Below are 16,357 nucleotides of genomic sequence, written 5' to 3'. Positions count from 1 at the left end.
AACAGCTGTCGGAATGTCATCATTATTTATTGCCTTCTCTGCACAAATGTAAACAAAATAAATGTTGAATATTTAAGGTTTTCAGAATTTTTCACCGAAACAAATATTATACTCAAACATAATATATAAGGTACCAAATAGAAACTCTCCTGGTTATTTTGGTGGTGGAACCACACTGATCGGTAAAAGAATCACAGAGAAATTGGTGAACATACATAGAAAAAAAAAAACATCGCCACAAACAAATTGAGAACCTCCTCCTTTTGTTGGTAGTTGGGAAGTCGGTTAAAAATGATGAATTTATGATACGTTTTAAATGTTTTGATAAAAAATATACCGTATGCTTTATTGCTCTTAGAAAATTTTAAAATTTCTAGAGTCCGTCCCATCTACAAAAGAGGTCCAAAAGACCAACCTAACAGTTATCGACCAGTATCGGTCATACCTGTTATTGGAAAACTAATAGAAATATTAATTTATGATCAAATTTATACTTTTTTAGAAAACAGCAATATATTGAGTAACCATCAGTTTGGTTTTAGAAGGAATAAATCCACGGTTGATGCTCTAGATAGCTTAATAAGAAAAATAATATCGGCATTTGAAAATAAAGATTTAGCTCAGGTCACATTATGCAACCTTAGCAAAGCATTTGACTGCGTGGATCAAGATAAATTAAACAAAAAATTAAGTTATTATGGATTCCGAGGGGTAACACTAGATTTCTTTCAATCATATCTTAGTAATCGGAAGCAAACTGTGCTGGTTAATGGACAATGGTCAAATGAGGTTACAGTAAGATGGGGCGTTCCACAGGGTTCAGTCCTAGGGCCTCTCCTTTTTCTAATTTATGTAAATGATTTACCATTTGCGGTAGATTCTAATATTACACTTTATGCAGATGATACAACCTTCTTTAATTCTAATAACAATATTAATTATCTAAATAAATTAGTCACAAAAACAATGTCTCAGGCTTCTGATTGGTTTCAATGCAATGGACTTTTGCTCAACACAGATAAAACACAATTTTGCTTTTTAGTTTAAAATACAACCCAAATAATTTTAATCTTGATTTAGTCACAAATGCTAAATTCCTAGGTATTTATTTAGACAATCATTTAACTTGGAGCTCACATATCGATTACATTAGTACGAGACTATCAAGAGTAATATATCTTATGAGACGCCTTATAAACATTATTCCTAAAAATTACATCAGAAGTGCGTACTTTTCCTTTTTTGAATCTATTGTTCGATACAGTTTAATACTGTGGGGAAACTGCTCAGGAATTCAGGACATTTTACTGCTCCAAAAGAAGGTGATTTAGAATTATGGCTGGAGTACATTTTAGGGAACATTGCAAACCACTTTTTAGGCAGCTTCAGATTTTAACTGTCATAGACTTATATATTTTTGAAATCACAGTTTATATATTAAAAAAACTCTCATCTATTAAAATCCAAAGACAAAATTCATAATTATAATACCTGAAACAAATAAACTAAAGCAGTGATTCAATATTGTCGCTTAAATAAATCGTTGGATAGCCATGTGGTGATATCTTTAAAAATTTACAATATCTTTGAGCCTATGATTAGAATATATTCAATAAATCAATTTAAAAAAAAAACTCTATAATTGGTTACGGTACTAGATAACCCATTTTATACATTAGATGACTTTTTTAAAATTAGTGAAATCAAATTTTAACATAATGTAATCTTTGCACTTATTTTATTTTATTTTTTATTTTATTATTATTATTATTTATGTTATTACTATTATCTTTTAATATTATTATATTGAATTTACATGAGATTTTTAGAGGTATTTAAAATTTAGTTTCTTAAATGATTTACACAAATTTGTCTTTGAACTTCTTTGATTGCATCACAAAAAAAAAAAAAAAAAACTTGAACACATTTTTGTTTGTATTTAATTACTGTTTTTGGAATTTAACTATTCCTAATTAATATTATTTCATTATTTTTTCTTTTTTTCCCTTCATTTTAAGAAATTGACTAAGCTCTCAAATGTTTTTATGTTTTATTAATAGATAGCGTAAAAGAAAAAAAAGTTAAGTTAATTTATCATTTTAATTTTTACATCCTCTAGATACTTAATCCTATACTATTGTAGATGTGTAGTATGTATGTATATGACGTAGGCCTATACATAGGCTGATGTGTTGACTTTGTCAATGATTTGTAAAAATCCAAAAGACAAATAAATGATATGATTTGATTTTATTTGACTTAATAAATTCGAACTTCTTTTAATAGTCCCCAGAATAATGTCCTATATAAGCATTCTTAAAACACAATGTGGTTAATTCGCCAAAAGGCGATCATCTTTAAAAAATATTTTTTTAACTAGGTATTTAGCAGGATATGCACAATAAAACATAAGATAAGATTAAAAACATTGTTAAAAAAAAAACTTTCTTATACATGAGCATCAGGTGGCGATAGAAACGTTGTTCCACTTACCTCACTTGGTGGTAGTATGCCAGGAACTGCTTTCTTTTTTCTTTTTTGAAATGTAAGGCTCCCCACTATCCCTTGACTTCTTGCGAATCTTATCCTTCCATACAACAAGTTTTAATTTACGTTTTTTACCGGCATTTAGCTTATATTGGTCGCCGGGACTCAATAGAACGCTTGACCCTGAATCCATGCTGTGGCGGATGAGACGTTGGTCGTGCGGCGTAGCTGGAGTCTGGGAAACCTTGTGCTCCACTAAACCATTGGTAGCAGGCGTACCACTGCAGTTATGACAAAACAAAATATCCCTACTGTTATAGGAAGGCACATTGTTCGCTCAATATCTCCACTTTGAAAAATTTGGCCCTTGGAACGTTGTTCGTGGGAGCCCTTCATTTAACTAAGATTTTAATGACTTCACTCTATCAATCGCAGTTAGCTGAATTTACATAAAACCTCAAGATTAACCGACGATTTGGACGAGGTTCTACTAGTGATAGTTTTATTTTATAATAGATACCTATATTTAAAGTTTCAATCAATATTAGCATAGCCCAGTTAAGTTTAGCAGAAAAATCCGGGCGCGTACCATATTACCGATAATGTCACCAGATAGAGGACACTTTAACGGACATGACAGTATCAATATTATGTACCTGGGGGTTAAGTTAGGGGGGTAAAATCAGCAATAAGTAGTGTGCGCGCCTTATAAAATGATTGCTGGCCATTTTGCAGAAAAATACGGCCGGGTACCATATTACCCATAATGTCACCAGATAGAGGACACTTTAACGGACACGACAGTATCAATATCATGTACCTGGTGGGTAAGTTAGAGGGGGGTAAAGTCAGCAATAAGTAGTGCGTGTGCCTGAAAAAACCTATTGCTGGCCGTTTTGCTGAAAAATATGGCCGCGTACCATATTACCGATAATGTCACCAGATCGAGGACACTTTAAAGGACACGACAGTATCAATATTATGTATCTGGGGGGTAAGTTAGGGGGGTTAAGTCAACAAAAAGTAGTGTGCGCGCCCAAAAAAATCTATTGCTGGCTGTTTTGCGGAAAATACGGCTGCGTACCATATAATTTATGATTTTTTCGGGCGCGCACACTACTTTTTGCTGACTTTACCCCCCTAACTTACAGTAGTCGCAGCTAGTCTGGGCGCGCGGCCGCGCTATGGTGCGGGGTGTAGAGGGGAGTGTTTATTGCTCATTTCCAAAAACATCTGGCCCACACGGCTCTCTGGGGTTGTTCAGTGCCTCAGCGCTGTCTTCATGGCTTTGGCGCGGGGGACGGTTAGTACACAAGGGTCCGCGCCCCCAGGCTAGCTGCGACAACTGTACCCCGCAGGTACATAATATTGACACTGTCTTGTCCTCTATCTGGTGACATTATCGGTTATATGCTACGGGGCTGTATTTTCCCGCAAAACGGCCAGCAATAGATTTTATAAGGCGCGATCACTTCTTATTGCTGAGTTATTGCCAGGTTCAAACAAGTAAGTTTATAACCCTTGTAATGATAGCAGTAAAAGTGATGCCTAGGCAAGGGAGTTCAAACGGGTAGGCGTACACTTAAGTTTACGCCCCACATTTACACTAACTTAACTACCAACTGATTATAAAATGAAACGGTTACTCACCTACGTACTCTCCTGTTAGAGGAAACATTCATTTTTATCGATGATTTCTTTATAGCGAATTTCCCTATAGGGAAGTAGCTATTACCGTAGGTGGCATGGTAAGACCTAGGCCTGGGACCGATTTACTTTTTCATTTTCATGTCCCCAGAGGCCAAAAATACCATTCGTTCAAATTTATATATATATATAGATTTATATATATATATGTGTCCATGAACACGATAACTTGAGTAATTTTTGTCCGATGTTGATGAAATTTGGTTTGAGCATGATCGGACCATGGGAACGGGGTTTTACAGGGGGTTTTATAGGGTAAAAATTGGTTTTTCTAATTTTTGACCCTCTAAACACAAAATTTCCCAATTTCTCCTCAGACCTTTTTGAAGAGCTTAAATAAACAAATAATATAGGCCTAGTATATCACAGTTTTTTTGTACAATAATTGGTTACGGAGAAAATTCAAAAAATTGTTATTTTTAAATTCTCATGTTATTCTTATGTGGAATATTGTAAAATGTTGTAGTTTTCTTGTTTATGGAATATTTTGATGAAACTTGGTAAATTTATTCATTTTGTACTAAGTTGTTAATATTTTACTAAAAAACACACTTTTTTACCCTCCCTGTAGCAGCAAGCCTATGTACTCATAAAACCTAATGTTAATTAAATACATTTAATTGAAAATCATTTCAGACAACTGGAAATTCGCTTAGTCGGCAGGTTTGCTGCGGCGGGGTAAATCAAAAGTTTCAATTTAGGCCTAGATATAAAATAAAGTAACAAAGAACTAAAACTCTTCGAAGGAGTAGGCATGTAGGCTATAGCGTTGTTGATAAGAAATTTTTTAAATTTAAATTTAAATTTATTTTTTGAAGGTTCAAATTTGATTTTTTTAGGAGCTTAATAAAATTTGGAACCACAGCATATTTAGGTGTCTTTGTGAAAAGTTGCAGGGTATGCGAGCTTGTGGCAAGGTTTTTTTGATTTCTAGTAAAGTAATTGTGATAGTCTCCAATGAGTTGTAGTTAATTAAATCTGTTCTTTACTAATAATACTGTTTCATAGACATACATTCCTTTGGCTTAAAATAGGCTACCTACTTTGTATGGTCGCCATTTCATAGAACAGTATTAACAGTTTTAAACAGTCATAATAAACTTCATTGCATTAACTTCATTGAATCAGTTATCAACTCAATTAACAACAATGAAAAAGTTGTTGGAATATTTTTGGATTTTTCTAAAGCTTTTGATAGTGTCTCACATGATAAATTACTTGAAATTCTTCATGGCCTAAACATAAATAATAAAGAATATAATTGGTTCAGATCATATTTAAACAATCGGAAACAATGTGTTCAAATTCGACATACCTCATACTATCCAAATTGCAAATATGCATACACCCGAAATGTCTTGTCCAACTTTAAAACAGTAAAGTATGGTGTCCCACAGGGATCTATACTGGGTCCCTTGTTGTTTCTTTGCTACATAAGGGGGTTTCCAGGAGTTGTAAATGCTGGAGGATCTGTATGTCTGTATGCAGATGATACAAACATAACAATTACAGGTAAATCTCAAGAAGAAGTGGAACTAAAGTCTTTTTTAAATTTATTGTCAGTAAATGAATTCACAAATAACAAAAATCTACTAATAAATTCAAATAAATCTAATATTTTATCTTTCTCCACAAGGCAATCAAGATTAAAATTACAACCAGATATATATCTTAATGGTTCAAAATTAAATCAAGTGGAGCACACTAAATTTCTTGGTCTAATATTAGACCAGCATTTAACCTGGGATGAGCATGTGAAACATGTGGTAAAAAAATCTACAGCTGGTATTTATGCTTTGCGACAAATGTCCCGTGTCTCAAGCATTGAAACTCTTAAAACTATTTATTTTGCTTTGATAAATTCACATATAGCTTATGGAATAGCTTTATATGGTGGTACCACAAAAAAAAACCTAGACAAAATTCTACGTCAACAGGAAAAAGCTCTTAGAATTATCTTTAGTATAAAAAACAGAGAATCAGTTAAAAAATATTTTTCTAAATTGGGTATAATGACCGTCTATGATTTATACATTTTTGAAACTATTCTACATGTAAAAAGTTCAGATTATCAAACTAAAAATTTCCACAGTTACAATTTACGAAACACCAGGCATGTAGAACAACACAGATTGAAGTTATTTGAGAAAAAAACCAGTTTCATTGGCAAAAAACTTTTATTTAGCCTACCCAAAAATATTTTCAATGAACATAATTACAGTAGCTTTAAAAAACTACTGAAAAACTATTTGCAATCTAAATCATTATATTCAATAGAAGAGTTTTGGAATTTAAATGATTAGAAATATGTTATGTTATGATTTATGTTTGTAATCTATTATTTAGGATACTTGTATACCTAATTTTTTGCTTATCTTTTCCTTTCTGTGACGCAATTCATGTATTTGCTATAAAATACTTGATGAATAAAGATGATTTGTATTGTGTATTGTATTGTATTGTAATATTCTCAGTTTTAAAATAATTCTTTGACTGAAGTTCTGCGTTTTAAATTGCATAACATTCTAATAGCTTTCTTTTGCATTTTTAGAATTGATTTTAATTTTTCTTTTTTGCTGCACCATAAAGTGAATCTCGAAATGATATGATTGAATGTATGTATGAAAAATATATTATTTTTAAAGTTACCTTTTCCCATAGGGGTTTTAATCTTGTTAGTGCATATAGGCCAGATGAAATTTTGGAAAGTGATCAATAAGGTCCCATTTCAAATTTTCTTAATCATTGGGTTGCAGAGAATTTCTCAAATAAAAGATGAATAAAAGAGGGCCTAGTATAGATCCTTGGGGCACCCCATGTTTTACTTCCCGAGTACAAAAATTGTACCTAAGCAATTTTATAATTTTATTATTACAGTGAATCAATTCTACGTATTGTTTTCTATCAAAAAGATTTGACTTGAACCAGTTCAATGCAGTACTATTTAGTCCACTTTACTGAGCTTTGAAAGTAACAACTATAGTAGACTCCCTCTTATCCGGACACCTTTTAACCGGACATCGGTTTAACCGGACTACACTCGACAGAAATGACATCTCTTTAACCGGACAATTTTTATCAGAACATTGGTCAGAACCGGACTAGATCGGCAGGAAGTGGGTGGTACTGTAACGACTGTTCTCGTGGGAAAGATTTGAGACCAGTGATCACATGTCTAAATACAATGCTCTCCTAAATTTAAGTCGAATATCACCGTAAACGGTCCATTTTTGGGGACGTCGGCTTAACCGGGAAAACCGTTATCCGGACTGGCCTTGGTCCCGAGGAGTCCGGATAAGAGGGAGCAGGGTGTCCACATTCTGGAAAGTCAGGGATAGTCATGGAAAGTCATGGAAAAAAATTTTGGTCATTGAAAGTCAGGGAAATAGGCAAGAAGTCATGGAAATTTTCAATTATGGATGGATTTGAGGGGACCATTCAATGCTCTAGTCAGCCGTAACCCGGACTGTTGTAGCATTTTTCAGGATTTTTCACAAATGTTCGACAATTCAATTTATTATAGTTGTATTATTTTATGAGTTTTCGGTTTGTTTTAGTTCATTGTTGTACCTATTGTACTCCATTGTTAACTGCTATTACATATTTCAGTATTTTCTGCAAAATAACATGTCCAGGCAGTATTATTTGTGTGTGTATGTTATATTATAATTTGCTGGTAAAGTTTGTGAGTCATGGAAATCAATGGTAAATGGTCATGGATAGTCATGGAAAGTCATGGAAAGTCATGGAAATTAATGACACATTTTTTGTGAACACCCTGGGGAGTCTACTGTAGGTATGTGAAATGGAATCGAAAGCTTTACTAAGGTCCATAAACAACCCTACGACTGTAGATTTACTTTCTTAACTATCAACGATGGATTTAATGAAATCTATGGCAGCTGTTATGCTTTTAGTTTTTACATTTAGACATTTAGTTTTTGCAAAACTGGTAGAAGTTTTAAGCCAGTTTTAACAGTCCAAAATTGCTCACAAATTTGGCAACTATAAATGAAATCTCTTTCTATGTTTAACTTTTAAGGGCTTAGGCCTACACTGGTTTTAAAATGTTGTTTGAAATGTAATTTACATTAACTTATTTTGGATGTTCCATTGATAATGTTATCTCAATGCTAAAAAATAAAATTTTAATTTAGAGAACCTAAGGGATTGAATGAATATGGATTTTAATCATGCAGTAATTATTTTTTATTTCAGCTACGGAGCAATATTAGTGTATTCACACATGAAACATCTAATTCTGTTTGTGCTTTAAAAATACCAATACCGGTAGTTCAAACTCCAGTTCCATTGGCTGGTTTTATGAGAGGTAAGTATCAAACTTTATGTTAGGTAGGTACCTAAAATGAATATAACAGTAAAGTGATACATGTTAGGAAATTTTCCATATAGGCAATAAGCTATTGCCGTAGGTCTCGTGGTAAGACGCAGACCTGGGATTGATTTAATTATTGTACTGAGGTCTCCAGAGGCCAAAAACGCTATACCCTGTGTTCAAATTCATATAAAAAATATGTAGGCCTATGTGTGTCTGTTAGCAAAATAACTCGAGCTCCGATTTTGATGAAATTTGGTACAAACGTGTAAACCTACCTTTAATCAAACGAGTTTGAGAACTAACTTAGATCAAATTATCATCAGACTATTTATGGGGTTAAAATTTGTTTTTCTAATTTTTGATCCTCAAAACATAGAATTTCCCAATTTATTTTTAAACCATTTTATAGTGCTAAAAAAATTAAACATTTAGCCTAGCACTTTGAAGGCCTATTTTTGTTGGCCTACAGTTCAGTATAAAATTAAAATTTAAAATTCCATGTTATTATTATAGAGAAAGGTAAACTGTTGTAGTAGGTTATATGAGGATATGATGGTAGGGTATATTTCGATCAAATTTGGTAGATTGGTTCATTTTATCCTCAGCTAATAACATTTCACAAAACACACATATAGGGCCCTGTTTTTGAAATCGTTGACTGTTGAGTCAAGTGTCAACACTCAAATCGACCAACAGCAGAATTTAGTATTTTTGAAACCCAACAGTTGAGAAGTGAGTTGGTAGTCACTAGTTGAATGACTCGTTTGGAAATGAAAGCGGCAACACTGCACGATATACAGATGACGTCATTTTGAACCAATCACAGTGCAGAGTGGAGCAAGGGAGTTTAACCTCTCGCTCCACATTCTGGATCCTTTTCTCAGCTAATCTTATCTGCTATAAATATCGAGAAACTGAGGTAAACCGGATCTGAGGTTGAGATTGAGGTTATATGTCTTAGTGATTGCAAAGTAAAAGTGCCTTGTTTAAGTATTTGTAATCTATCTATATATTAATAGGCAAGCATGTTTCTTTAAAACCTTTTTTCTCAAATGGAAGAAACTCCAATCACATGTTCTATTCAAAGTGTGGAATGAAAATAAAGAAGTCTGTACATTAAATTTTTTTGGTCGAGTTTCGACCACTGGACGACCTCTAGTAAAATTAATTATGGAGGCTTGTTTTAGGCTATACCTCATTACAAGTATACCCATATTATAAACTAGGGTGGTCTGCCGTTACACTTTAGACGCATAAATGAGCGAAGCATTATTTAAAGATTGTCAATGGCTAAAGCAGCTAACAACCTACAATATGTTCCCTTTCACCAGTTTGTTTGCCCGATATTATTTAAATTCTAAAGAATGATAAATTTATCTGATAGTTCATTCTGTACCTTTGTAGTGAAACTGGCCATCCTGACCATTTGCTTGTACTTTGTAAATGGGCATAGCAGGATGTACTCGTGCAATCAACATTTGTTCTACAATCGTCAGGTCAGTTAATTCGTTCAGGACACTTGACACATCCATATTATTTAACGCCGTGAATTTAGTTGCATTTGAACGACAACGCGAACAAATCGGTGATTGGTTTGAAGCTGTTAGTTGTTGGCGATGACAGTTAGTGCAAGTGTAAAATTGTTTATGCATCTAATTCATGTTGGAATTGATTAGTTAACTGCCTATCATTATCAGCTTCTTCCGCCACTGCTTCATCTGGTTCTTCTTGTTCACGACACCACTCTCTTACAATATTTGCATTATCGGTGCGACGACCAATATTAAGACGTGGCCTGATTGAGGCATGCTCAAAACAAATATAGCTAAACTGTTACTTCCATTGATAAACTGTTACATTCCAACTTTAACCTATGATGAAAGTAAACATTGAAATGTAAACAAAACAGTTACAAACAATTAACATATGTTTACCTTATTATTTAAATGAAACTAGATAAACCCATATGTCATAAACCCAATATAATTTTTCTTTCAACTTACATTAAAATAACAAAAAAAAAGAAATTGCGTGACCCGTAAAATAAAATCCAGAAGGAAATTTGCAAATATTTTTTACAAAACATTGTGCTCAGTATTCTTTAGCTGTTGGCCAAATTTCATATCAATTGGTCAAGCCATTACATTCTGATGCCCTTACAAAGAAGTTACAAAGTGAGGGAAAGTGAGCTTTGCTCGCTTCGCTCAATTATTAGCTTTACTCATCTCTATTAAAGGATAAATCACCTTATTATATTTCCCTTCATCGGTTTGTTTCATGTTATTTTTAATTGTGTTTGCGTTAAAGTTAATGTTTTAGTCTAATGAAGACTTACTTGCCATTGTAGGCTACTGAAAGTAAAGCGTAATTTAAATAAATGTTATTAATTTATTGGGTGAATTATGGTATTCAAACTAACAATGTTTCTCTTTACCACAATCTTCAATAAATCACAATAACTAACAATTTATCTTATAATAAATTTAATTATAGTAGGCCTAGTCTATTTCAAACATCCCAACAAAAATAAAACCCTGGATAGTCTAGTATTGAAACAGTAAATAAAAATGCAATCTATATAGCCTAAATACAATTTGAGTTTTGTCTGTACATTGCTAAAAATCAAATATTTTTTTGGGTATTTTTACGTTTTATACATTAAAGAGCCGAAACAAGTCTTATCTCAATTTCTGTCTGTCTGTCATGGCCCAGAAGTCATTTTACGTGCCCTTCTCCTGAAAAACGAGAGCATCGATAGGGATTCAAATAGTATTTTTGTATTCACTGGATTGGCGAGAGTATCTTTTGCCATTAAAATATGGCCTCACTACTTTTGAAATAAAATAACTGATGTTCAAAAACCCAAATTTGTTTGATTTTGTCAAGTTTTTTCCCAATGTTTACCACATACGGTACGTCATTTATGAAATACTAATCATCTGTTATTCGGTTTATTGCGGACATTTTCCATCATGATTGTAAAAAACAAAACACAGCCATGTTGCTTCAGTCTCATTGGTGGGGTCATTGCGAATGGTGCTATTAGTGTTCCACTGTGTGAGCTTTTTACGTTACACCTTTTTCTGTCTTTGAAGTTCTGATTCATGTTTTTTAACATACATTATCGTCTTATAAATATAGAGACTGTAAACAGTAAAGAACTCTAATACTTTAAAATGATTTTTACAGGATTCGTTTATATCGAGATTAAGGATACACCTAATGGCTTCTTTTTGTAATTGTAAAACTTTGTTTAAATTGAATTTACTTGTTCCTCCATAAATTTCTAATCCCGATCGATACTTTCGTTTTTCAGGAGAAGGCCACGTAAAATGCTTACTGCGCTGTGACAGTTAGACAGATAGACAGACAGAAATTAAAGATAAGACTTGTTTTTGGCCTCTTTAATGTATAAAACTAAAAAATAAAAAAAAAATATATAATTCTGAGCAATGTACAAACAAAACTCTAATTTAATTTATATAGATTAATAAAAGCACGCAAATTAACTCAGCACGATTTCTAATTCACGAATGTTTACAAAACATAAAGTTTAGAAAAACAGTTAAAATTCTGGGTCGTACATCTACAGTTTTCCTTAGTTGTATGGGCACGGGTTAAAATTCCGGCTTTCATTGCTAATCTAATTTTTACTCTCTTTCTATTTCAATTAGCTCATTGTTGTGGCTTCTGAACTGGTAAGACAAATATAAATAGTGGTTTATTTACCTTTACTTTCGTCCCAGATAAAAAATAGTTGTATCAAGGAGGTATAATTCCGCCCGTGAACAAACTTGAGAGAGCTAAAGGTTATTACGTCATAGTGACGTCAGTTCTGCTCTAGTGGTAAAATTCCGTCAACCCAAAAAACTATGTACTGATGATCACTTGCTGTGAGATCTTTGATGACTTCATATTACTTTGACTATATTAAACTAACCTATGTATATTTTTAATTGGGAACTATGACAGAAGCAGAAGATTACCAAAGTAATAATAGTCATGGCTATACCCTAATAATGGGTGCGGCAAAATAACCTCCCTATTTTTAAACGTAAATAAAAAAAACAGGTTTTCAAGATACTGTAAAACAGTTTTTATTTTTTTTACTTATTCTCTAATAAGGGAAGTTTACTTTTACTTAGTTTTAAAAAGAATGTCTGTTAAATGGTGACCATGGCTGTTGATACACTGCTGCAGACGAAACTCTGAAGCTGTCGTGGACTCTCTCGAGCATGGCTTGAGGTATTCGCAGAATTTCCTGGCGTATTGCCTCTTTCAGGTCTGGCAGATTCCTGGGGCGACGTTTGAACACCTCGGCCTTCAAGTAACCCCCCCAAAAAAAAAAAAAATCACATGGAGTGAGATCTGGGGATCGTGCTGGCTACGTGATGTCCCCTCCCCGAGAAATTAATTTGCCAGGAAACATCTGCCGCAAAACGACCATTGCTAACCGAGCAGTATGAGATGTGGCACCATCCTGCTGAAACCATACATGTTCAAAATCCCTCTCTTGCAATGCTGGTTAAAAAAAATTCTGAATCATGTTAGTATACCTGTGTGAGTTTACAGTCACTGCAACGCCTTCTTCTTCGAAGAAATATGGACCGATGATTTCAAGTCGTGAAATAGCGCACCACACAGTTACACGCTCGCTGTGAAGTGGTCTCTCGTGGATTTCATTGGGATTGTTTTGACTCCAATAACGACAATTTTGTTTATTAACGTTGCCAGACAAATGAAAATGTGCCTCATCACTGAAAAAAACAATGGTGTCTGGTGGAAGTCGTTGCAAGATGTTTTGACAAGCTTCCGTGCGATCCTGCCAATAACGTTGAGACAGTTCTTGCACAACAACCATCTTATGAGGATGAAAATGGAGGTCCATGTGAAGGATTTGACGAACACTATGGTCAGACATCCGAAGGGCGGCTGCGTGTTTGCGAGCTGATCTTTGAGGGGACTGCAACACTGACTGCCTGACAGCATTGATGTTTTCAGGTGTATGCGCACTACGATGTCTTCCACCCCGTTTTTTCACAACTGAACCAGTCTCCCTGAAGTTTTTTACCCACAACAGAATAGTCTTTCTGTCCGGTACAGATCCACGAGGAGGAATTTGATATCGCGTTCAAAAAGCACGCTGTGCCGCGATAACCAACTCATTGTTGCGAATGAACGCTTCAACCGCAAAGGCTTTGTGTTCACTCGTCCACGCCATGATGGCGACTGGTGTCTACGTGCCGAATGAATGCCACATAAACTTCCCTCTCCCCTGCGTCGACGGCCGCCATCCCCACCACTCTAAGTGTCTCCCACTACTCACCACAACGCAACAAAAATCAGGAGGTTATTTTGCCGCACCCTGTAGTATTTTTAGGTGGTGGGTGTATAATGCATATTCTGTATGGTTATAGGACTACATGGCTCCACACTTAAGGTTCAACACCCAGCCCCTCCCTTCAAGGGAACTGCTGTCATCGCTGGAGACTTCAAGGAAATAGATCTTAGTGATTTTAGAGGTCAATATTTGGTCTTGTTCTTCTATCCTCTTGACTTGTAAGTATTAATATTAGTTTATTGGGGGAACCCTTGTGATTTCAAACAAAAATTAAATTGTGCACGGTCCTATTTTATGAATGTATTTCAAATATAGAATAATAATCAAATCAAATCAAATCAATCTTTATTCATAATGTGCACATGAGTAATCATACAATGGAATAGTGTCATGTCCTTATTAGCCTTGTCAGCCCAATCCATCCAGTGGTTTATGCGTGATTGACCTTCAAACACACAAACTTTCACATTTATAATATTAGTAAGATTGTATTGTACAAGTCATTTACTAAAATAAAATACAATAAAATCTGTACTAAACTGAAATGTCAAAGTTGAGTAACAATTAAAAATTGCAAAATAAAATAAACTTGGGGGAAGCCCAGTAGAGCCGGGTAAATAAAAGGGAAATGTATAATGTTAATTACTAAAGAGATGAAAACAAATTTATTAATTATGTACATTGATTTTAATATAAGATAATTTTTGGTCCAGATAATGAGCGGTGATATTTAAAAAATTGCAATATGAATAGGATAAAATATTGTTAGGCCTAATTATAATATTTGGGCATTACAAAATGTAATTGGTATTATTTTCACACATCAGCTACCGAATTAATTTGAACTTTCTTGGAAATTGCTGCGAGTTTTCTCGCCTTCACGAGTTCCTGGGCGTCAGTTATGTACTTGGGGTCCCTTATCTTCATCCCTCTAATCACTCTGCTGTCGACGATTTCTGGCAAGATGCATTCTTTGTAAAATTGGATTAATTTAGGTAGCATTTTCGTCTGCCACAGAAAGTCATCTTTTTTGATCCGCTCGGTAAAAAGTTCTCCCTTTTTTGTGTATATAATGAAGTCACACCATTCCCTTTGACACAGGTTCAGCTGTCCCTGGATTTGGTAATAGTAGCTATGTGTTGGTTTGGGGACACCGAAACTGCCACGACGTTTTACCATAGAATAAATAAACACCAAAGATCATGCTCCATACCGAAACTGCCACGGCAATTAGTGAGGATTATAAGGGTGTTTTAGAGAGGGCTAGAAACACTGAAACTGCCACGGCAGATTCCCCAGAGAGACGGGGAGAAACGGGAAACTTATAATTCCCATTTCTGTCTTAACCTTTTAATTTATTTTACAATAATACGTTGATTGGAAAAAAAGTGATTGATTTGCCCTTTTGTATTTAAAAAACGAAAAGGACAAATCTAAATTTTATACTCGTAAGGTCCAATAAAAGTATAAATGTAATGATTTATACTACAGAACTATATAACTTCAATAGGATGTAGCCTAAGTTAAAAAGAAGCCATTTCATTTCCGTGTACATCACTGAAATTTTATTAATAAAATGAATGAAATCATAACAAGTATATACTTTTGATTTACTTAAATTATACCTCTGTATCTCAGTCCTAAATAATTATTTAATTGAAACAGTCTTACTTTAAGATGACCTTCCGCAGAGCTCTATTTTAATACAGGAACTCGTCTGTAAAAAAAATATACAAATGCATAAATATTACTAATATAACTATTCTAAATATAAATTTCAATTACCATTTTCTTTCGTACAATGTGCTTTTTGCAAGTTAACATACTTATAACCTAATTTAACATATTCTAGAATTTGAGGTTAACCAACAGTGAATATTATTTTCCCATATCCATGTTCAATAGTATTTTTAATACAAATTTTAATTTCAGATTTTACTTTCCTAGATTATAATGGATAATAATATTTTGTACTTACAATGTCTACGAGATTTGCCTGCCATGAGATACAGAATTATGAATGAAATCAAACTTAGTGAGGGAAATGAAAAAAGAAACAATGTTACCACTACAAACAATTCAAATAAATCAATTATGCTTCTTACATACTATAACTAAATTTGCTGGATTTTTTTTTAAACAAACAATATAAGAATCAGTATATATTTTCCGCCACTTCAAAATAAAAAAATCATAGTAAATTTAGTTCAATTTTTTTCCCTTGAACAAACAACAATAATATTTGCAAAATTCAATACTATGAAATACACAATAATGGAATAATAGAATAGCTCGGCTGAATACAATATCCGGTTAGTTCAGATAACCTAATGTAGTGCAAATAGTTTGTCACTAGAATGCGCAGGCCTTCATTTTTGTTGCTTTTTTTTGTTACATGAAACCAAATTAAAATTGACTTAAAACATTTCTTTTAACTAAACATTTTTCTTTGTAATTTCATCAATTACCATTTTAAAACTACA

The 16,357-nt window shown here is 33.6% G+C and overlaps 1 protein-coding gene across 3 annotated transcripts in view; it reads left to right on the top strand.

Annotated features, from left to right (window-relative positions):
- Positions 1-16,357, top strand: part of LOC128983417 (peroxiredoxin-1-like) — a 72,310-nt gene that overhangs the window by 6,695 nt on the left and 49,258 nt on the right. For 2 of the 3 annotated variants that reach the window (XM_054402704.1, XM_054402712.1), the window contains exons 2-3: positions 8,413-8,524; positions 13,951-14,092. In XM_054402704.1, coding sequence (XP_054258679.1) covers positions 8,413-8,524; positions 13,951-14,092 — 254 coding nt within the window. The remainder of the gene's footprint in view (positions 1-8,412; positions 8,525-13,950; positions 14,093-16,357) is intronic. The other variant, XM_054402721.1, reaches the window with a different exon arrangement.

The sequence above is a fragment of the Macrosteles quadrilineatus genome, unplaced genomic scaffold (assembly GCF_028750875.1).
Source record: "Macrosteles quadrilineatus isolate MER2022 unplaced genomic scaffold, UCM_ALF_1.0 Scaffold_1__1_contigs__length_201487025, whole genome shotgun sequence".
Classification (NCBI taxonomy): domain Eukaryota; kingdom Metazoa; phylum Arthropoda; class Insecta; order Hemiptera; family Cicadellidae; genus Macrosteles; species Macrosteles quadrilineatus.
Note: the sequence above shows the minus strand (reverse complement) of the source record. Positions and strands in the feature narration are given on the sequence as shown.